This window comes from Hemiscyllium ocellatum, chromosome 8 (assembly GCF_020745735.1).
Source record: "Hemiscyllium ocellatum isolate sHemOce1 chromosome 8, sHemOce1.pat.X.cur, whole genome shotgun sequence".
NCBI classification, from domain to species: Eukaryota; Metazoa; Chordata; class Chondrichthyes; order Orectolobiformes; family Hemiscylliidae; genus Hemiscyllium; species Hemiscyllium ocellatum.
In genome coordinates this window covers 91,741,713-91,766,625 of record NC_083408.1, presented here as the reverse complement: position 1 = coordinate 91,766,625, position 24,913 = coordinate 91,741,713, and the positions used below count along the sequence as shown (strand labels likewise).

The following is a 24,913-nucleotide window of genomic DNA, read 5'->3' as shown; positions in this document are numbered from 1 at the left end:
CATCCTAAGATCTTGAGATCTCCCGGTCCTCCTTATGCCAATATATCTAACTTTTACGTATGGTATCTCCACCCTGAAGGCCTGCTATTTATTGTTTACTGTTTATCTGGACAATCTTTGTTTTTAGCCCACCCAAGTAAAACATTGAAGTTGGTTATTTTTGACCTTTTTTTTTCTTTTGCTTTCTTCTATAATAATTGTGAATGAATTCTATTACGATCACTATTACCCAGATGTGCTCCCACTGAGACACACTCCACGTCCCTTACCTAATTCTCCAGACAAACTTCAGCACTGTTCCTTTTTTCTTTAGGATAAAAGCATACTGATTAAGGAAGTTCTAATGTATCTATTTTAGGCATTCTTCTCTCTCCTTGGCCTTATGCATTTTTTCCTTTAGGTTCATACCAGGGTAATCAAAGTTCCATTCTATTACTGTTCTTTCATTGTCATTTCTTTTAAGTATTTGTATCTATATCTCAGAATTTGGTTCTCAGCAATGTAGCAGCTTCTTTCAATTTTTTTAACAGTAAATGAACAGATTTAGTTTTTGAATCTTTTGCAGAATGGTAATACTATCCTTAATCATTATTGTCATACTCTTTGGTTTTTCTTTTTGCTTCTCTATCCCTGTTGAATGCATTGTTGTCTCAAGTATTTCATTCACAGTCCTGTTCAAAGTCTCCTATTGGTCACAATGTCATAATTTGTGCACACCATCAATCATATTTGTAATGTTGCTTAACATACATTAATTCCAATGAAAGTATGTTCAGTTTTTCTCTTTTCTGCAAATAATTTGTATACTTTTAAAATAGGTAACAGGAAAAGTTTCACCACCCCGCACTCAAATGTTTCTTATTTGTTTATTCCTGAGAATCACCCTTAAAATTGCCCATGAGATCTAATAATAACTTGCAATTACATATCAAATTAACATGGCAAAACACCCAAGGCTGGTTCACAGGAGAGTCATCAAATAAAATTTGACACCAAACTACATAAGGACACATTAAGATAGATAATCAAATAGCTTGGTGAAAGAGATAAGTTTTAAAAGATACTATTAAAGGAAGAGAGTTGGAGAGGCAGACAGGTTTGGGTGGAAATTACAGAGCTCAGGGTTTAGGCAGCTGAAAGCACCAGATGGAGATCTGAGACCAGAAGCTTGGGAAAGATGTCGGAAAATTCCTGTGTCTTTCTGCTGACAACAAGAGGGCTGTCTATCATTGCTTTTCAAAACTAGGGATTTAACATTACATTTGCATAACAGTTCCCATCATAGACACTCGGGATGATTCTGACCCCTCCCCCCCTCACCTTCATTTACCACATGTCATGAATGACTGACGGGTTCCACAGAAAGTTGCTTGAGACCTAGCTTTTTTGTTTGATTCACAAAACGCTTCTTCTTGAAAACCAAAAAGAATTTTAAAGAAATACAACTTTTTGGTATCAAAACAGGCAAGTCTCATTCAGAGAAGCTACAAATGTGAGGATAGTAGTAGATTCTGACGCTTTTCCAAGGAGCTATTGGAGCTGGAAGCAGACAGCTGTGTTATGTATCTGTGCTGTACTCAACCTGTGAATGCATTAACAAATGAAATGCTCATCAGTTCTACAGAATTGACATCACTCTCCTGGGTGAACACAAATGATATTCAACAAGAAATGTAGTTAACAAAAATATCAAGAACTTTGTGGATAATTCTGCATTGGGTTAAGAATATGTATGTAGCTGCATGGCTTAAAAATATTTGTGAGCATGTATTTTTGATCTGTGTATAAATATAAAAATTCTACTCAATCTAGCACTGTACCTATTTATATTGAAAATTAAAATGTTTAAATAAACTGCCTTAGAACATAGAACATGTCTAACATACGAGGAATGGCTGAGGATCCTGGGATTGTATTCATTAGAGTTTAGAAGATTAAGGGGAGACTTAATAGAAACTTACAAGATAATACATGGCTTGGAAAGGGTGGACCCTAGGAAATTTTTTCCGTTAGGCAAGGAGACTAGGACCCGTGGACACAGCCTTAAAATTAGAGGGGGTCAATTCAGAACAGAAATGTGGAGACATTTCTTCAGCCAGAGAATGGTGGGCCTGTGGAATTCATTGCCGCAGAGTGCAGTGGAGGCTGGGATGCTAAATGTCTTCAAGGCAGAGATTGATAGATTCTTGATGTTTCGCGGAATTAAGGGCTACGGGGAGAATGCGGGTAAGTGGAGCTGAAATGCCCATCAGCCAAGATTGAATGGAGGAGTGGACTTGATGGGCCGAATGGCCTTACTTCCACTCCTATGTCTTATGGTCTTATAGAACATTACAGCGCAGTACAGATCTTCGGCCCTCGATGGTGCAGTAACCTGTGAAACCAATCTGAAGCCCATCAAACCTACACTATTCCATTATCATGCATACAGTTATCCAATGACCATTTAAATGCCCTTAAAGTTGGCGAGTCTACTACTGTTGCAGGCAGGGTATTTCACGCCTTACTACTCTCTGGGTAAAGAAACTACTTCTGACATCTATCCTATATCTATCACCACTCAATTTAAAGCTGTGCCCCCTCGTGCAAGCCATAATCATCCAAGAGAAAAGGCTCTCACTGTCCACCCTATCTAATCCTCTGATCATCTTGTATGTCTCTATTAAGTCACCTCTTAACCTTCTGACGAAAACAGACTTGAGTCCCTAAGCCTTTCCTCATAAGACCTTCCCTCCATACCTGGCAACATCCTGGTAAAGCTCCTCTGAACCTTTTCCAATGCTTCCACATCCTTCCTATAATGCGGCAACCACAACTGTACACAACACTCCAAGTCCGGCTACACCAGAGATTTGTACAGCTGAAAAATGACCTCATGGCTCGGAAACTCAATCCCTCTACCAATAAAAGCTAACACACCATACGCCTTCTTAGCAATCTGGATGGCAACTGTCAGGGATCTATGCACATGGACACAGAGATCTCTGTGTTTATCCACATGACCAAGAATCTTGCCCTTAGCCCAGTAGTCTGACTTCCTATTACTCCTTCCAAAGTGAATCACCTCATACTTTTCCGCACTAAATGCCATTTGTCATCTCTCATCCCAGCTCTGCAGCTTAGCTATGTCCCTGTGTAACCTGCAACATCCTTCCTCACTGTCCATAACTCCACCGACTTTATTGTCATCTGCAAATTTACTAATCCATCCTTCTACACCCTCATCCAGGTCATTTATAAAAATGACCAAAAGCAGTGGCCCAAAACAAATCCTTGTGGTACCCCACTAGTAACTGAACTCCAGGATGAATATTTCCCATCAACCACCACCCTCTGTCTTCTTTCAGCTAGCCAACGTCTGATCCAAATCACTAAACAACCCTCAATCCTATGCCTCCGTATTTTCTACAATAGCCTACCATGGGGAAGCTTATCAAATGCTTTACTGAAATCCATATACACCATATCAACTGCTTTATCCTCATCCATCTCTTTGGTCACCTTCTAAAGAACTCAATAAGGTTTGGGAGGCATGACCTATCCTTCACAAAACTGTGTTGACTATCCCTAATCAAATTATTCCTTTCTAGGTGATAATAAATCCTGTCTCTTATAATCCTTTCCAAAACTTTACCCACAATTGAAGTAAAGCTGACTGGTCTATAATTACCAGGGTTGTCTCTACTCCCCTTCTGAACAAGGGGACAACATTTGCTATCCTCCAGTCTTCTGGCACTCTTCCTGTAGACAATGACAACATAAAGATCAAAGCCAAAGGCTCTGCAATCTCCTCCCTATCTTCCCAGAGAATCCTAGGATAAATCCCACCTGGCCTGGGGACTTACCTATTTTCACACTTTTAAGAATCGCTAACACTTCCTCCTTATGAACCCCAATCCTGTCGTGTCTAATAGCCTGTACCTCAGTATTCTCCTCGGCTACTTTGTCTTTTCCAGTGTGAATACTGATGAAAAATATTCATTTAGCACCTCTTCTATCTCTTTGGACTCCACTCAAAACTTCCCACTATTGCCCTTTTCAGGCCCTATTCTTAACAGAAAGTGAGGACTGCAGATGCTGGAGATCAGAGCTGAGAGTGTGGTGCTATAAAGCCACAGCAGGTCAAGCAGCATCCTCTGATTCTCCGGATCCTCAGATGCTGCCTGACCTACTGTGTCTTTCCAGGCCCTACTCTTACTCTAGTCATTCTTTTATTCCTGACACAGCTATAAAAAGCTTTAGGGTTTTCCTTGATCCTACCTGCCAAAGACTTCTCATGTCTTCTCTGCTCTCTCTTTAGGTCCTTCCTGGCTAACTTGTAACACTCAAGCAACCTGAGCCTTCACGTCTCATCTTTACGTATGCCTCCTTCTTTCTCTTGGCAAGAGATTCAACTTCTTTAGTAAACCACGGTTCCCTTGCTCGACCACTTCCACCCTGCCTGACAGGTACATAATTATCCTAGAATCCATGGTTCCCTTGCTTGTCCACTTCCTTTCCTGACTTGAAACTTATTCACCTTAGCTTTGCTGTAAACTTCAATTATACACCCATCATGAAGACTAAGACCACTTAATATAGATGGTTTGTAGACTTTAGAGTTATTTGGATGACTACGCATCCAATATAATCTTGCCTTTGCCCAAAGCCAATTGTATCACTTCTCACTAACAGCCAGCAAACTGATTATGTCATTACTTGCTAATCATGAGTAATCTTTCTCAAGCAGTTGTTGCTTTCTGGAAATAAAAGGATGAAAATGAATCATTATTATGAATTCAAGTCTGGACATGACACCATCTTGAAATTATTTTAAGAAATTCTAATGTGCTAGTATCAAATTCATTCACTGTTGATTTAATGGAGGTGTTATCTTGTTAAAAGCAATTGACATGGTACCTTTGTTAAAATGATAGGCAGGATACATTAGATCGCAGTGCATTAAGCATGCAAATGTCATTTCTATGGTAATAATTACATGTCACTCTTTCTTCATAATGTGAAATTCACTGGATTTTAAGTTATTTTGTCTCTTCTATTAGGTCAAAGATGCCATCTTTATTTTCAGACAATATGACCTATATGCTCATATGTCTCTTTGAAATACCAAGTGTTTACATTTCTTTACAAATATCAAGAGTATTAAAGGAATTTTTTAAAGTTAAATTACTTGTGACATGTGACTCAAAGTTAGAGAATCTGTGAACCTACTTTAGAACATTAACAAAACCTGATCAAATATTCCAAAGGTTGACATAGCCCCCAAAATATTGCCAACCAAACATCACCAAGGACTTATCTATTACATGCAATTACAACTTGTTACAATGGGATGTGGTTTGTTATAATTTGAACAGTAGGTACAACCAATATCCTATTCATTGATTGTAGGGACAATCCAGAAGAACACGAAAGCTTAATGTGTAACAATGAAAGAGTTTGTGATTTCTTAAGGGGATTGTCAAGAGAAATTTATAGTTCAGAGTGGTCAGGGAGCATTTGCACTCACTTATAATTTTGAGTTCTTCTATCAACATTATATCGACATGTCATTTGGTCATTATTTTGTTCCATGAAGAGAATCACTTAATTTTAGAATTCAATAATATGTGTGCACAATTATACAATGTCTCTAGATTCTCAGTACTTCCTGTAAAGAAATTTCAAAATGATAGTTCAACTGCCTTAACTAGTGAATAAAAGAAACATAAGAAGCAGATCCTATGTTCCATACCTGGTCTATGTTGTTCAACAAGAATTGACCCTTTCAGGAGAGGTGGGAAAGAGGGTAACTGTTAAGACAAAATGGTAAAAAAAAAACTGGCTGTTCATATATAAAAAAGAAAATTATTGGTAAATTACCTTTGGAAATTTTCTATAGTCAATTGCTGAAGGTTTTTTAATATGTAAAAAAAATAGTATGACACTTCAGAAGCTTGCTCTATTAGGCCACCTACTGGCTACAACTATACTGTCACAGACAACTGCAAAATTAAATGAGAAATGTTGACATAGCAAATTATAATGAAATGGAAAAGTGTTCAGAAAATTCATGAAGACTGGAAGTAGCAGATTTACTCATGATAAGCACATTAATGTGCTGCCCATAAGGAATTCTCCAAGGGTTTATCTTATAATGTATACACAACAGATAATACTTAACACGCATTTTAAATTGACTCTAACAATTATTTAAACATATTTTAAGTATTAATTTAGGTCATTAAAAAAATTCATGCATATGATTTCATCAGGAACTTCATGAGACACCTTCTTTTCGCTTTTTCTTATTGGCAGGAAAATGTTACAAATACTGACCAACTTGGTTGGGTTATCGAACACTGGACTTAGAACATAGAACAGTACAGTACAGGCCGCTCGGCTCTTGATGTTGTGCCAAGCTTTTACCCTACTCTAAGATCAAACATAACCTTCATTTTAACCTCAACTGTGTGCCGATCCAAGAGTCGCTTAAACGTTCCTATAGCATCCATGTAGTTTGAACATTGCTCATTCTTCAACTAATTAGAGTATTTACCGGCATTTGAAACACCTGGTCATTTGTTCGCCACAGCTTAATTTAGCCACATCACATATGCAATATGTCTGTGGACTGTCATGTGGATACTTGTGATTGTGTAAGTTATATCATTCTCGTATTGACTGTATAAAGTTAAATTTACACTTTCACCTCATTTGACTTAATATCTGTCTGTTAATTTTTGTTTATTTTGATTCTGATTTATGTTAAAGTAGAAGTTACTAGAAGTGAAATTAGAATCCTAAAGTGCAGATAGAGGCCATTTGGCCCATCAATTCTGTACCAACCCTCCAAAGAGCATTCACCCAGACCCCCCCCCCCGCACTTTATTGTGGCAAATCCACTTAGCCTGCACATCTTTGGATATGGGAGGAAACTGGATCACCTGGCATAAACCCATACAGACATGGGGAGAATGTGCCAACTCCACACAGACAGTCATCCAAGGTTAGAATTGAATCCAGGTCACTAGCACTGTGAGGCAGCAGTGCTAACCACTGTGCCACTCTGCCACCCCAATTTGGTGGCAAATTCTTCATTTGGCCATTCTGTAAATTTGATTATTTTTCATTTACAAATCGCTCACTAGATTTGTAACAAATCTTCACTGCCCATTAAAAGAAGCATAAAATGTCAAATTTCCATGAGGACACCCCTCCACAGACAAGGTTATATCACTTGGAAAAGAGAACACCATTTCAATTTCTGTATCTCAATTGTAATTTGAAAAACCATTATATATATTGGACACAAATACATGCAAAACAAATTTAAATCATGAAAACCATGCAGCGTTTGATATTGCATTAACTCTCCAAAGGGTGTTTGGTGACTTCAGTTTCTAAAGAACAGTATTCTAATTTTCAATCAAAGCAATGGCAATTTGAATCTCAGAAGAGGGATTTGTCCTTTGTACATGTATACATACAAGAAATCTTAGTGGCATTTCTTCTCAGTTTACTTAGTCCAAGAACTCCCCAGATATAATTACTATCTATAATCTGTCAGCAGATGTGATGTTCAATAATATTTGTCACTACTAAAATGTCACTATCTAAGTGTTCTATTGTCCAGCCATGATGAGAAATACTGCTAAAACAGAGCTTACAGTAATCTTTAAGAAAAACTAAAGCTGTTGAGATTTACTAGCTTGAGTCATAATAAGAAGGTTTTGTTGTTTTTTTCAGGGATAAAAAGCTTTAAAAAAATGAGGAACACATACTGTTTTGGAGATAAATATTAATGTAAATTTGTAAATTCTTATTGAATATTTTGGAAGATCCTACATGTTGATAGGCTGAAATATTAATTGAGCCAATAAAAAAGGAAGGCAACAGATTGAAAGTCTTCAAATCAACTGACAACTTCTAAATCATTAAGTAGTACTCTCAGTTGGCATCATGAATGAAGAGGACTGAAGCCTTTGTATAAATGAGACTGGGTTTAGAATGTTTAATATATGTTGAGGCATGGTGTTATTCATAATTCGTAAAATTTTGGAAACTCCCCAGGGTATGATCATTATCAAACTTCTTTAATTAAAGTAACAAGAATAAAATTGAACCTTTACATGTTGCTGAGTTTAAAAATTATGAGGTGGAGATGCATCAAATCAGGAGTTACTGAAGATAGCAAGTGAATTGTTGGAGAACCGAAAGATGGGAGTTTCAATGTTTGTGTGAAAAAAGCCAAAAAGTTTGATGAGCATTAATAGGGATTAGAGGGTAAAAATAATCTACACCAGTATGTATATATATTTTAAAATGTTGGTTAAGTTACTGGTGTTTATGGAGGTTATGTGCAGTAATACTGATGGATTTTACTAAAATTGGTACATACCGTAACGTGAATCCTCTTTGTAGCTTATTATAGCAACACACTGCACGGATAGTACATGTAACTTTAAGATACTCTTGAAAAGTTCAACACATGTAGGTGTGAATTTATCTGTCGCTTCATTTTTTGAATACATCATAGACAGCAGGCAAACAGGCTACAAATGAATCACAGGTAACTGGAAACTTTGACAGTTGCATTACTAAACATCCATGCACTGACTTTTCTATTGTTAAAAACAACTTATTCGGTTCCAAAAGACAATATTGTGACTTGATGAATTGTTTCATTAGTGTTAGCATTTTGTCATTTTCAATACTTGTTTTGCTGTGCACAGTAAAACTAAATGTTTATGTTTGATTCATATTTATCATAACCAACACTAATTCATATACTTTTGTAATTATGCAATTGTTCAATTTTTAAAATTTCCATTGTTTCAACTTCAGAATGAAAATCTCCAAAGCATTCTAGTGTATCTTGATTTTCTTTTCAAACTCCAAAGTACTGTGATATGCCACTTAACTTAGCATTCTTTCTTGATTTCTCATGGCCATTGAAAGGAACCCTAACAGCTGTAGTTTATCTCAGTAACCTGCAAATTATCAATGTACACTTGCTTTTGAATTTCAAGGCACTTACTTGGTAGCATGCAGATTCTAATTATTCCCCGACTACTGCATAGAGAATCTGATTTCAGGTTAGTAAAAATCTCAGGGATATTTACATAAGTTTTAAGAGCATTTACGATAGCCCCACCACATGTATAAACCATGTTTCAATGGGCAAAATATAGAGATTTATAAGTATGTCTGAATGAGCAACGTCTGCTTTCTGTACACAACAGTAAAAACACTTTATTGAGCTTACGTTTGTTAATGCTGTTTCTGTAACTTGTCTTCTCATCAAACTTCAATCTATAAAGAAATAAAACAAGGAAAAGCAAGATTCCAAAAAAAAAGTGATCAGCATAATGTGAAGCGAAGCGAGTAAGCTGACGTGGAAAAGATCGTGCTGAGCTATTTTAATTTTCTGAAATTGGATAGTTGTGCAACATTAAGGGTCTGTGGAAAGAATTGTTTAAAAAAGTTCACTACAGCTGCCATTGCTTTGAAAGACGCCCGCAGACTGTGGGTAAGTTTTAACTTATTCCACAGCTTAACGTTTCCATTCCAGGCACCACATATTTCAGTTTAAACTATTGTAGATGTCAAATGGACGTTGAGAATTTTGCCCTTTTAATAAGTAAAACAGTTTCTTAAATGGGTGTCACAACTTTGGAGATTATCAGCACATCACAGCACGGGGACTGTCACAACTCTGCATCAAGCATAATTGATGGATATAAGTATACAACAACATGGCGGATATTAGATAACGCGCAGGAGGAACCCAGTCTGTTGAGTGCCTGCATCTGCTTTCCTTCAGCCTGGGAATGTGTACACAGTTTGCCAGTGCATTTCTGCGCGGCTTGAAAGCAGGGCAAAACAGGACAGAAGGCAGAGCGTGACCGACGGGGCTACGAGCACTGTTCAATCAGATCTCATAAGCATGGGTGAGGGAAGGGGTTGAGCCGACAGTCTCTTCAACCCGCACATTCCAGGGGGATAAAGCCAAGCTAGTGGCTGTCAAATACAGGGCAGTACACAATGGACATGCTACATCGGTCTGAAAAATTGCTGCAGCGTGTTCAGTGTAGATTAGATTCAGAGACGAGCCGGAGCGAAAGTCTTTGCATATGCAGGTCGTACATGATGCTACTCACTTCAAGGATGAGCCCGGGTGCAGTGGAGTGATGTGATGTAAAAAAAAGGACACGTTTGCAGCGGCTCTCGGGGACTCTCGCTCGTCCAGCTGCAAACTGACACTGGCTCGCTCCGAACATTATCATCGACGCGTTGCCAAAGATTAACAGAGTGGGTCGGCGAGGGGGGTGCATTCTGTGGATGTGTGTCTTCTGCAACGCGGCTGTTTCTCAACCCTTCCACCTGTCTTTGGAAAAGGAGGGACGCCGAGGTGATTGAGCGCGTGGGGCAGTTTTTTTTTGGGTGACAGCTCGAACCACCCCGCGGTGGTATCTTCATTTCCGAACCGCGGGTGGACACCATGAACGGCTTGACTCCAAAGATGCCCTGGGACTGTGCACTTACACTGGACGTCGCCTGTTGCAGCGACCGCTTGGAAGAGTGATCCCTTCGTATTCGTTTAAAATTGCCGCTTGGGAAGAGTCCCACCCCAAAACCCCTTCCCCCGACCTTTCGGCTTTGCTAACTTTGTGCTTTCTCTCTGGGATTGCCCCGTACATGTGGCTGCAAGCGGCAGTGTCGTGTCGCGGCCATTGCGACTTCGAGGCAGCTCCTGGCCTCAGGATAAACACGGACAGCCAAGTTGTCTCAAAGTAGAGACGGACAGCTCTTCCTCCTCCCCTCCCTCCCACCGCCCCTCTCTGTGCTGTTTCCGGAGCCCCGCGGTTCCCCTGTGTGTGTGAGAATAGAGAGAGGTTCGAGTATCCCCATGTCCCAGGGAACAAGTCGCAAAAGGACAACTTCAGTTTGACGAGACACAAAAGTCTGACTGGAAGATTCTAGCCGCCTCCAAGGACAAAAAAAAAGTTTGCGGAACCAGTTTTGCCGTGCGGTACCCCGCTGAATTTTAATGAGTTGTGACTGTATTTTAACCGTGCAGGCGGGATGCTGAACGCTGACCTCTCATTGACTCTGTATCCCTGGATTCTGAACCGCTACTTCCTCACCTCCCTGTTCTTTCTTTTCCAGGTGAGTGCAGGAGTAAGTTTATCAAGCGCAGTTTTGTTTTCTGCACACACACACACACTTCTGCCTGCCTGTGGTTTGATACAAGTTTGTTTTTCGCCTCCCTCAGCTTTCTCAGGGCGAACTCCAGAAATCAGGCGGGAGATCGGTTTTTGGGACGGGGACTGACGAGTGTCATGAGATCTGCTCGTGTCGACTACCCCCGTTACCCCCTCCACCACCACCCCCTCCACCGCCCAGGCAATTCGTGTCTCCAAGTAAGTGGCACCCATCCATGTTGAAGTCAATGAGTTCCCCAGCAGAGACTGTGTGTGAGAGACTGTGTATAACATATAATATACACACATGAGAGTTGAGAATAGCGATGCACAGCAAAGACTGAGCGGGAATAGGTTTCGCCTTCCCTCCTAATGAGCATCTGTCTCTGACCTCAGTGGGTACAATTCGTCCCGGGATAATAGATGTATGTGATCCCAACCTTTCCGCCCTCATCTGGTGCTCCCTTGGCCGAGTTCTCTCGTTGCTTGGTTTGTTGTTTTGCGCGTCACTGTTGACAACACCGTTCAACTCCACTCAACAGCAACAATGACAGAGGCTCTAATTGCAAGTGTTACAGCGCTGGGAGACTCTACTTAGTTTCTGAAGAATTCTTACAGTTTCGAGATCCTTGGGCCGTTTTAGAGCACCCACAGCATGAGTGTCATTTCATCTAAGTCCAATTATTGACTGTAAAAACTATAGATTTCAGTCTTTCCCCAAAAAAACGTGCAACACCCATCAATTTGATATAATATAGATAGTTATTTTTCAGGATTCTTACTTTTCCCAATTAATTCACTGTGTGAACTAAATGACATATATACTCACTAAACTGCTGCACAATAGCTTAAAGCAGTTGGCAAAATAATATATTTATTGGACAAAGTTAGTTACAGTATACAGAGTTCATTTGCCACTAGTCAACAGTCTCCTCTTATACTGTATAAATGCTGTTTTCCCATTGCTTTGTTATTCTTGCAAATTGTCCTGATGAGTCAAACTTGAAAAGCATTGATAATGTGTCTTTATGACCATGCTCAAGTTCTGTGGTAAGATGTTATATTTAATGACAGTGGGAAGATGGTCGTTTCTGTGGTCCAGGGGAAAGGCCACTATCTGTTTCATCACCCTTTTAAAGAAGAAACATCAAAGGCTTAACCTGCGAGAGCCTACTCAGATCCATCAAATATTTAGTTGTTTTCAGACATAATTCCCCTCAGCATAAAGGTTTTTCTCACTTATCAGTGAATGTTGTACTAATTTCACATCAGTACTAGTGACATTTTTAATTCCAATTTTTACATTCACTTTTATTGATAGTAATTATTCAGGGTTTCCTTTTTTCTAAGGTTTATGAAATACTGAGCGGATGTCCATGCTTTGTCTCTGCCAAACTGCAAGCTTTCAGTGAAAGCCTGCCTCAGGCTGTAGCTAGATAACAATAGATCAAGACAGTGCATGGATGGAGCAAATTACATCACTGTAGTCACGAGATTATGCAACTTCAGGTTCATAATTGTGCTGTTCATCCCATCAAGTGGAACTTGTAATAGCATGTAGAAAATGATTTATTTTTCAATGGTTGGCAGGAATATTACAAGGATTTTGGGGCAATGAAGTCAAGCAGTAATCTCCATGGTCAGTTTTGTTTTTCATGTTTTTGTTCAAGATTGTGCTCAATGTAATGCTGTTAATTGCAATGACTGTGCTACATGATGTGCAAAATAATTAACAATAAGCCATCTACTTGCTTGAATTTAATCTGCAATACAGATTGTACAATTTTCTAAAATCGATATATAAATTTATTTAATAAATTACTGTTGTATGTTAACATTTAGAAATCTACTTAACGTTTAGAAATGACCTCAATAGGCAATGTTTGCTTTGTTTACCAACAGCTTGTAGAAGGAAATCTTTGTGAGGAAGTATGCATAATCACTGGACCTTTGAGATAAATGACATCATTGTTGAGAGTAGTTTTGGCATGAAGTGTAAATCGAAGGGAAAGAAAACATTCTTTTAATTTCTAATTGACCTTTTTTAAAAAATGCAGGTCCTTTTCAAATAGCATTTAGGTTATGGGTTGAAATTCTAATTACCTTAGCTACTCAGAAAACCATATAGTGAAGAGGAATTTGTCCCAAAAACTCAGTAGGAAATAACTATCTGATGTAAGAAGCTTGAAATGGTCATTACTTATACTGAATAAATTTTATCCTGCCCTCTGTCAGTCACAACTTATGTTTATTAAGTAACTTTGACGTAATAAAACATTCCAAGGTCTCTTACATAAGTATTATAAAACAAAATGTGAGCCCAAATAGTTTACGTCAGGTGAACAAAATATTGGTCAAAAAGGCATGTTTAAAAGGGCAAAAGTAGGGTTAAGAGGGGGGAAGGTGTAGGTGTTTAGGTCCTAGTCAGAGTAATAATACCTTCCCAAAACTTTATTCACTATCTGCATAACTGTATATCTATTAGGTTAGCACTGCTGCCTCACAGCGCCTGAGACCCGGGTTTAATTCCCGACTCAGGCGACTGACTGTGTGGAGTTTGCACGTTCTCCCCGTGTCTGCGTGGGTTTCCTCCGGGTGCTCCGGTTTCCTCCCACAGTCCAAAGATGTGCGGGTCAGGTGAATTGGCCATGCTAAATTGCCCGTAGTGTTAGGTAAGGGGTAAATGCAGGGGTATGGGTGGGTTGCGCTTCGGCGGGTCGGTGTGGACTTGTTGGGCTGAAGGGCCTGTTTCCACACTGTAATTAATCTAATCTATTATTGTTATTATCACTTAAATGTAAAATCATATAAAACATTTTAACGTAAATGTTACTCAGTCTTATTCCTTACAAGGTAAACTCATTTAGAAGTGCATTGCTGTAATTTATATTTTTAATCATTAAAGGGAAACAACTATTTGTTTCCAGGTGTAAGATACAGAAAAGCCTTAAATACTCTTGCTTTCCTGCATTGTTAGTGGATGCCCAGTGGTATTGTTTTCATCAAATGAGATGATGCACCCAATTCAAGGTACAGGAGTTTAATACTATGTAATGCACTGAATATTATTTGGTAAAATTGATTCTGTCCCGTTTAACAAAACAAAGTATGATTGTTCTTAAATTATCATCTAGAGTTTGATTGTTATTTGATTCAACTTCCAAGAGAAAACGTGTGCTGTAGGTAACCAGATGTACTTATGATCACTTTCATTTTGCAACAAATTATAGAGAATAATATCTGCAGCATGGTGTGGTCTCTCATGGTGTTATGATAGCATTGCTACCTCTAGACCAGAGGCCTGAATTCAATTCCCAGCTATTCTGGCATTGTGTAATAATCTCTCTGAACAAGTTGATGAGGAAAAATATCTACAACATGACAGTTAGAGAAGAGCCATGCTGAACTCGAAACTTTAACTCTATATCTCTGCACAGCTGCTGCCAGACCTGCTGAGTTTCTCCAGCAATTTCTGTATTTGTTACAACAGGACATCTGTCTGCTCTGATACAGCATTTTTCATTTTTGCCACCAAATATCTCAGTACTGAGCATAGCAAGTCCAGAATGTGCTGATTGATTGCAGCTGAAAACGTGAAAAGAAGTATGCCTGAATTTACAGAAATGCACAAATCAGGCAGCAACTTCTGTAAACTGTAGATTGGTAGTTAAACATGAAAATCTGTAAATAGCTGTCTGAGATATGCTATTTTGTCATAACTGTGTGAAATGTCATGTTGCTGCACAACTTCCTATTCATATATCCTGACCAGTTAAAGATAGATAATGCACTAAACGGCAGAAGTTAGGACGTGCTGATATCAATTTTAGTAAGAAGAGTATGCCAGAATGTTTTCAGACATGGAGCATAACAATTATAGGGATCAACTGGAGAACTGGACAATTCTCCTTTGAACAGAAAAGATTGGAGATTTGATATAGGGACATAAGTTATCATAGAATCCCTATGGTGTGGAAGCAGGCCATTTGGTCCATCGAGTCCACACCAATCCTCCGAAGCACAGCCCACCTAGACCGTCCGACTCTGTAACCCTACATTTCACATGGCTAACCCACTTGGTCTGCATATCCCTTGACACTGTAGGTGACATAGAATGGCCAATCGTCTAACCTGCACATCTTTGGACTGTGGGAGGAAACTGGAGAAAACCCACATAGACAAGGGGAGAATTTGCAAACTGTTTACATGAGGGTGGAATCAAACCCGGGTCTCTGGTGCTGTGAGGCACCAATGCTAACCACTGAGCCATCATGTCACCCCATTTATGAAGTGTTTAGCAAATCACTAAATAATAAATGTAAGACATTGTTTCCAGTGGCTGATGGGTTGGTAACCTGGGGGCATATACTTAAGGTGACACACAAAAGAAGTAAAGGTGGCCTGAGGAGAACCTTTTCTCACAAATAGATAGGGGTTGGAAAGCTGGTACAGATGCAGTGACATCCTTTAAAGGAATTGAATAAATCATCAAAGGAGAAACAAATTACAAATGATAAAGAAATAATCAGGGCAGTGGAAATAACTGGACATTTCCTCAAAACAACTGAACTGAATGGATTTGTGTGTTATTCTATTCAATAATTTTATAAGGACCCTTTTTATGGAATGCTACTCTTAATTTCTCTCAAAAGACCTCTCTGGCACTGAAAGTGAGCCCTTAGAAGTATGGATTCCTCCATTTTTAAATTGTTATTAAAATTTTATTTTTCTTAGTTTTAGTCTTGTTAATTGATTAGTTTTTTCTTTTTGTTTATGTTGTTTCTTTGTCTTAATTTAAACTTTTATCTCACTATGATCTTGCTATACCTAGTTTGACATTCATAGAGTCATAGAGATGTACAGCATGGAAACAGACCCTTCGGTCAAACCTGTCCATGCCGACCAGGTATCCCTACCCAATCTAGACCCACCTGCCAGCACTTGGCCCATATCTCTCCAAAACCTTCCATTCATATACCCATCCAGATGGCTTTTAAATGTTGCAATTGTACTAGCCTCCAACACTTTCTCTGGCAGCTCACTCCATACATGTACCACCCTCTGAGTGAAAAAGTTGCCTCTTAGGTCTCTTTTATATCTTTCCCCTCTCACCCTAAACCTATGCCCTCTAGTTCTAGACTCCCCGACCCCAGGAAAAGGACTTTGTCTATTTATTCAATCCTTGCCCCTCATAATTTTATAAACGTCTATGAGGTCACCCCTCAGCCTCCGAAAACAGCCCAAGTTTATTCAAACTCTCCCTATAGCTCAAATCTTCCAACCCTGGCAAACATCCTTGTAAATCAATTCTGACCCTTTCATGTTTCACAACATCTTTCCGATAAGAAGGAGACCAGAATTGCATGCAATATTCCAAAAGTAGTCTAACCAATGTCCTGTACAGCCATAAAATGACCTCCCAACTCCTGTACTCAATACTTTGATCAATAAAGGAAAGCATACAAAATGCCTTCTTCACTATCCTAACTATCTGTGACTCCACTTTCAAAGAGCTATGAATCTGCACTCCAAAGTTTCTTTGTTCAGCAACACTCCCTCAGACCTTACCATTAAGTGTAATAGTCCTGCTAAGATTTGCTTTCCTAAAATGCAGTACCTCACATTTATCTGAACTCCATCTGCTACTTATCAGCCCATTGGCCCATCTGATCAAGATCCCGTTGTAATCTGAGGTAACCTTCTTCGCTGTCCACTGCACCTCCAATTTTGGTGTCAGCTGCAAACTTACCAACTATACCTCTTATGCTCCGATCCAAATCATTTATATAAATGATGAAAAGTAGTGGATTCAATTTAGAATTCTTTAGACTTTGTTTTTCTTGAGCAATTAATTACTAAGGAAGCATGTAACAAAAACAGAAATTGCTGGAAAAGCTCAGCAAATCTGGCAGTATTTGTGGAGAGAAATCAGAGATAACATTTCAGGTGGAGTGACCTTCCTCAGAACTCAGATGCCAGATACCTTTTTCAAGGCATAACACCATTTCACTGTCACTAATGTCCCTCTTGCATAAGTTTAACATACAGAAATTCAGGAGGTTAAATGGACGACAGTAAGTCCAACAAACCTTGGATGCTGTTTGTTTGTTGGCCATTGTATCAATTCTGGTCTAATGCTAAATTGTGGATGCTGCTTTAAGTTACAAATTATGAAAACTGTTAAATAAACATGATGAACTTGTAGAAATATCGATAAAGACGAGCTCAAGTATTTTGTGTTGTTAGAGAGTTTTTCTTAAACTTAGCTGTCATGCTTATCTATTTTAAATTGTTATTATGGTTCCTCTTTATACTGATTGTTAAGCATTTAAAAGATTTAGTAAAAAGGTAATTGCAAAAGTTTTGCCTTTTTCAGAAATTGAACAATTTCAACCATACAGTATATCACTGAAGATGAAAATTACTTTCTTCATGCTTTGTCATTTAAGAGTTTGACTTGTGGAATGCTTACAGTGCCTCATTTATGTATCCAATTATAATGCAATGGCAATAGCGAATGAGGTGTACGCTGACAGCCACATCTCAACATTGCTGGTTCAATGCATAATTGGCTTGTATAGAGAACAGTTTTCTTTGACTATTAATAGTGCAATAACAGAGAAAACTGCAAATGTTCAACAGATCTGGCAGCATCTGTCAAGAGAGAAACAGAACTCGTGATTTAGGTCTGTGACCTGCAGATTTCCAGTATCTGCATTAATTATCTTTTGACTCTCTTCACTTTTAGTTGGGCTTCTCCTTCATCTGACCTTGACAGGATGCAGAGCTGGGCTGAGAAGTGGCAGATGGAGTTCAACCTGGAAAAGTGTGAAGTGATTCATTTTGGAAGGTCAAATTTGAATGCAGATTACACGGTTAAAGGCAGAATTCCTGGCAGTGTGGAGGAACACAGGGATCTTGGGTTCCACATCCATAGATCCCTCAAAGTTGCCACCCAAGTTGATAGGGTTGTTAAGAAGGCATATGGTTATTGGCTTTCATTAGCAGGGGGATTGAGTTTAAGAGCCGCGAGATTATGCTGCAGCTCTATAGAGCCCTGGTTCAACCTCACTTGGAATATTGTGTTCAGTTCTGGTCGCCTCATTATAGGAAGGACGTGGAAGATTTAGAGAGGGTGCAGAGAAGATTTACCAGGATACTGCCTGGACTGGAGGTCATGGCTTATGAAGAAAGGTTGAGGGACCGAGGGCTTTTCTCATTGGAGCGAAGAATAATGAGAGGTGACTTAATAGAGGTGTACAAGATGATGAGAGGTATAGAGTGGATAGCCAGATACTTTTTCCCAGGGTGGAAATGGGACATAATTTTAAGGTGATTGGAGCAAGGTTTAAGGATGATGTCAGAGGTAGGTTCTTTACACAGAGTGGTGGAATGCACTGCCAGTAGTGGTAGTAGATTCAGATACATTAGGGATAATTAAGCAACTCGTGGATAGGCGGATGGATGATAGTGAATTGTAGGCTTTATAGGTTAATTTGATCTTAGAGTAAGATAAAAAGTTGGCACAACATCTAGGGAAGAAAATCCTGTACTATGCTGTACAGTTCTATGATCGATGTTATATATGTTCTATCTGCTGTGGCAGTCTTTGTGGTGTTTGTATTGAATTTGTGTTGGAAATTCCAAGACATTGATCTTGTAATAAAGGTATTGTTATATTTAGCTTAGTCATCGTGGTGGTCAGTGTGACTTGAAGGGACTGTGAAGGTGATGAAGAAAAGTAAACCTGATGCAGTGCTACCTTTCATCTGTCATGTTTAAACCCTTCTGATAGGCATTAAAAAGCCCAGGATTGAAATTCGAGCTTGTACATTGGCATTTTACAGCAATAAAATATAATCTCAGTGATCATTGTCCAAATCTCCAATTGCAACTGACCCAATACTTCATCTCCTGATGAACGCTTAATCCAGTTGTTACATCCCTTAAATATGCGCGAGTGACCTTGTATAAAGTTTAACTCTCCCTTCTGCTAAATTCAATGTCTGAGAGTACAGCAGGAGCCAGGCCTGCTCCTCTTGGGAATTCCACACCACCCAAAAGTAAGCTTCTCAAAATGAACCATTGGAGCTTTCCAAGCATGATAGGCATCAGACTCTCATCCACGTAATGTCAGTGAAACTGAAAGCCCAATCGTAGGTCAACCTCCAGCATTCCATTTGGGTTACACAGTCTGTGCACTATGCTTAGGTGACTGAAAATGGCTCATGAACAATTTCAATTGTCCTGACCATCATACCTCCCTAAATCTGGACAACAGAACAAATTATCTGTCATTTATTTTTTTAAAATCTGAGAGACATTGCTGTTGTGTGAAAATTGGCAGTTCCTTGAAAAGTGCTAGAAAAGTGCAAGTCCATTATTCCACCGTTCCTTTCTGTTGCTGTAAACATGCTCTGGTTTAGCAATTTTCTTAGTGTACTAATTGTGTAGTTCAGCTTTAATGAAATCACAAACTAATTGTATTGTATTCTTTTCCAAGCCAATGCCCTATGTAATAAAACTTTCTGCACCTTTAATAAAGTTTGTATTTGGCTCAGTTGGTTAGTTTTCAATATTTAGTATGCTTCAAATTGTTCAATTAGTCCCATTATTGCTTGGCAAGAGAGTGGTAAGTTTCTACAGAGCAAATGGGTGAAGGTTTATGGTATAAAGTAAGCTTGTGAATTCAGTCATGGAGTCATAGGTTCCCTACAATGTGGAAGCAGGCCATTTAGCCCATCAAGTCCCCACTGCCCCTCTGAAGAGCATCCCATCCAGACTTATTCCCCCCCCTCCCCCCACACACAACCTCCCACTGTCCTTGTGACCCTGCATTTTCCATAACTAATTGACCTCGCCTGCACATCCCTGGAAACTATGGGCAATTTAACATAACCATTCCACCTAACCTGCACATCCTTCGAGCATCTGGAGGAAACCCACGTAAGCACAGGGATAATGTACAAACTTCACACAAACAGCTGTCAGAGGCTGGAATTGAACCGGGTCCCAGGCGCTGTGACACAGCAGTGCTAACCATTTGAGCCTTTGGTTGAAATTTGATCACTTTGATTTCCCTCTTAATTTCCTCAATCAAATGCTATTGTCGAAAAAGTTATTTCATTTTAAAAGTGCTAAAAGAAATATAACATTCATTAAGTCTTACAAGAATGTGAAATCCTATTTTTGATCAAATTCATTTGAGGAGAAATTGCTGGAACTGCTGAAAAACAGTAACTGTTTTGACCTTGTCTCAGTGAATGCTGTAGCTAGAGAACTGAATGGTGAGTTAATCACAAACGCCAATACATCATCTGTCTAGAAAATATATGTTAATGGTAATTTTGCTTACTTTTATTACCCTAATTGCACCTCAATCAGGAGGGGATTAAATGGAATATGAACTATATTGGAATAAAAGAGAAAACGCATTGTGCATAACCTGACATTAAATCAGAATACGTGTCTTTGAGTTGTGCTGTACTGTTTCTGTTCATTATTAAATATGCCTGGCTTTTCTCCTTTGGTTTCATTTTATTATTTGATTTAGTATCTTGTTGATGTTTTCAGAACAATATTGTCTACTTCTTTATCAATTACTATCATTAATGTGTTCCTGTAGTAATCTTGTAAGGGGACTTTCAATTCTGGTTAGGACAATTGCCGCTCTTACATATTCATATTTGTTATGACAATTAATCTTCCAGCTGAATTAATATTGTCAGGTGAATGAAGTATATCAAATTTTTTTTAAAATCCCATGTTTTGATTGGCTAGATTAGTTTGAGTTTCTCTAGATTGGAACACTCTTCTTTAGATTCTATATTGTGTCGGGCAGTTGTGACCAGAAAATCATTAACAGTAATGGTAAAGGTTGTAATTTGGTGGTTTTAGAAGGCCTTTAAGAAGACAAATGCTGGTGAGCACATAAAAAATGATTTGATGTGCTACCCACCAAATTGACTTGGTGACAATTTAGTATGCTTCCCAACATGAGTGTTGACGATGGTCAAACAAATTGTCAATAGATTCCCAATGTCATATTTCTTAAGTTATTATGAAGTATCGCTGATGAAGTGGTATGGAATTAATTTACTTGAAATTCTCACACAGGTTAGATCACAGCTTGCATTTAAGGAGAATTATACTTCCAACCTCCTCCTATGTGCTTCTGTTGGACTGTATATGGTCTTTGGCTCATGAGCATGTTGAAAACAATAGCTACTTGGACACAAACAACATGTCAGTGGTGTGGCCAACAAGCTGCCAACTATCACATAATAAAATCGGATGTTGGGAAACAGGAATTTCAGCTTCCACCTGACTACGTCCAACCCACTTTTCACAGAAATGTGGAAACGAGGAGCAGAAATAGGGCATTTGGCCCTTTGAGCCTGTTCTGCCATTCCATATAGAGTCATAGAGATGTACAGCATGGAAATAGACCCTTCACAACAACTCGTCCACGCTGACCAGATATCCCAACTCGATCTAGTCCCACCTGCCAGCACCCGGCCCATATCCCTCCAAACCCTTCCTATTCATATACCAATCCAGGTGCATTTTAAATGTTGCAATTGTACTAACCTCCAACACTTCTTCTGGCAGCCCATTCCACACACGTGTGTGAAAATGTTGCCCCTGAGGTCTCTGTTATATCTTTCCCCTCTCACCCTAAACATATGCCCTCTAGTTCTGGACTCCTTGACTCCAGGGAAAAGACCTTGTCTATTTACCCTATCCATGCCCCTCATGATTTTATAAACCTCTATAAGGTCACCTCGCAGCCTGCAGTGCTCCAGGGAAAACAGCCCCAGCCTATTCAACCTCTGCCTAAAGCTCAAATCCTCCAACCCTGGCAACATCCTTGTAAATCTTTACTGAACCCTTTCTAATTTCACACCATCCTTCGATAGGAAGGAGACCAGAATTGCACACAATATACCAAATGTGGCATAACAAATGTCCTCCCAACATGACCTCCCAATTTCTGCACTCAATACTCTGACCAATAAAGGAAAGCATACCAAATGCCTTCTTCGCTATCTACCTGCGATTCCACTTTCAAGGTGCTATGAATCTACACTCCAAGGTCTCTTTGTTCAGCAGCACTCCCTTGGACCTTACCATTAAGTGTATAAGTCCTGCTAAGATTTGTTTTCCCAAAATGCATGGCTGAATCTCTGTCTCAATGCTCTAGCTCTTAAATATTGCTTATTATTATTTCCCATTCCCAACCTTTTTTTTTGCTCTGGGAAACCGTATGAATAATTTATACTCTTTATCAAGAAACTGCAGATTATTTTGACCCCACCACAAAATTCAAAAAGTGACCATGTATTGTTTAAGGTTTTCCTACTTCTAGTGGTAGCATGCTGGCTCAGTGGTTAACACTGCTGCCTTGTAGCTCCAAGATCCCAGGTTCGATTCTAGCCTTGGGGGACCGTCTGTGTGGAGTTTGCACATTCTCCCCGTGTTTGCTCTAGTTTCAAAGATGTGCAGGTTAGGTGAATTGGCTATGCTAAATTGCCCGTAGTGTTAGGTGCAATAGTCTGAGGGAAATAGGCTGGGTGGGTTACTCTTCGGAGGGTCAGTGTGGAATCTAATCTAACTCTAGTCTTGTGAAATGAACACTGGTCATCCTTTGAATTGCACTTACTTTAGATTTGTTTACCAGCCTCCTACTGGTACTTGATTATCTTAGGTTTAAAAACTGCAATCAGCTTTAGAAATTATACTCCTAAAACATGAAATTAGACTTCGCAACACTGTCCAGTCTAAAATCATAGATGTAATAATACATGCTTATCAATTAGAAATAAGACAGATGACCCCTGTAAAAAAATCTGATTTATTTTGCACTGGCAGTAATTGAAGCAAAATCATTTAGAGAATTCTAGTAATTTTTAGGCCATATTTCAGGAGCATGATCTTTATATTTTAGAGAAAGAAGTAATTAAAATGAAAGCAAAATTATAGGCTCAAAAAGCCATTTTCCTTCGGTGAGTGGGATCTGAAGTGCTTGAGCTGTAATTGCTTACACACAGATTTAATCATAGCACAAAATGCAAGTTTTTTTGGTCATTTGCATTAATGTCAGAATAACTAATCCTCTACAAGTATTTTTTTAAATTAGTCATGGGGTGTGTTGAAGCTGGCAAGGCCAGCAATGGTTTCCCATTCCTAATTGCACTTGGTGGTAGTGAAATGCTGCAGTCCATCTGTTGCAGTTAGAGAGGGTGCTGCAGGATTTTGACCCCACGACAGTGAAGGAACGACAGTATAGTTCCAAGTCAGAATGATGTGTGGCAGTGATTCAAGATGGCAGCAATCTAACAGGTCTGCCTTACTGAGCTCTGCACCACAACTCAGGCAAAATGGTGCTTTTACCCTCACCATACTAGCTACTTTGGTAAAAATCGGTAGTTTTAAGTTTCTAGAATCTTTATATATTCTTTTTTAGTGATTTAGAGAAGATGACTAAACGTAAAGAACAGCATGGATAACAACAAGCATGGCACTCCCCTGCAGCAACAGGCAGCCGCGGCGTCGACCTCCGTGGAAGCCCTGCTGGACTTAGCTACTCAGCACAGTCTGGCTTCAGAGTTCATCAAACTCCGAGAAAAGATTAAGTCAGCGATGGAGGAGACCTGGATCAGGCTGGAACTGAACTCTGACATGCTGCAAAAGCACGAGCAGGAGATGCAGCATCTCGGGTAGCATGTAGAGAAGGTAGAGCGGTGGACTCTGCATTGGAGACTGCGGCCAAATCCTAAGCTGGCTGGATCCAGGCTCTGGCGAAGCAGGTACGGGTCTTCGAGGAGCAGGTCAATGACCTCAAATTGAGGTTGAAGGAAGAATATCAATGTTATTGGGCTGCCGGAGCAGGAAGAAGGGGATCAGCCAGTTAGTTTTTTTTGAGCAATGGCTGCCACAGTTCTTGGGATGGGAAGCCGAGGCAGGCTGGGTGCGGATTGAACAAGCTCACTGGGCAGCAGTGCGCTGACCTGGTTTGGACCAGTGCACCTACCCGGTCCTAGTGTGATTCCATCCCTATAGAGATAAGCAAAAGGTATTGGAAGCTTCCAGAACACTCGAAGGATCAGCAGGCCCTGATTTCCAAGAGATTGAAGATTGTTTTTTCAGGACTTTTCTGTGGCTGTGATCCCTAAGAGGAAGACCTTTAATGAAGTAAAGAAGAGGATGAGGGATCTGGATATTCAGTATTATGTAAGGTACTCATCAGTACTACGTTTCAGCCACGGAAGGTCCGTGCATGCCTTTGATTTGTTGAAAAAGGCAAAGGCATTTGTGGGCACTTTAAAATAGACTGGCTAGTTCAAGCAACATGGAAAATAATGATTTTTTTCCTGTTGTTTGCCTTGTTCATCTGGTTTTGTCCCTTTTTAATTTGTTTCTTTCTCTCTTCTTGCTTTTCTGGGGTTTGGGAAATGTTGTTGGAATATTTTTTTGGTTTGATTTTTACCAGTAATAACAGGGGTCGATGGATGAAATGCCCACTTGTCATTTCTTTGTTTGAAGGATTTATGTATTCTCTATTTTTTTTTCCGGAGTTTTGAGGTGCGGCTTCAGCCAGAAGGAGCCACTAAGGTGTTTGCGAGTTGTGTGAATGCCCCCTATGGGCAAAGGGGAAAGTTTCCTATTATCTGTTTTTTGTACTGGTTTATTGTAGGTGTAGTTTTTAGAAGTTTTGATTTGGTAAT

The 24,913-nt window shown here is 39.4% G+C and overlaps 1 protein-coding gene across 2 annotated transcripts in view; it reads left to right on the top strand.

Moving 5' to 3' along the window:
* The first annotated feature begins 9,874 nt into the window (after positions 1-9,874).
* The window catches only part of prima1 (proline rich membrane anchor 1), a 162,406-nt gene continuing 147,367 nt past the window's right edge, over positions 9,875-24,913 (top strand). For both annotated transcript variants that reach the window (XM_060829364.1, XM_060829363.1), the window contains exons 1-2: positions 9,875-11,151; positions 11,258-11,405. In XM_060829364.1, the coding sequence (XP_060685347.1) occupies positions 11,068-11,151; positions 11,258-11,405 (232 nt within the window). In that variant the 5' untranslated portion in view covers positions 9,875-11,067. The remainder of the gene's footprint in view (positions 11,152-11,257; positions 11,406-24,913) is intronic.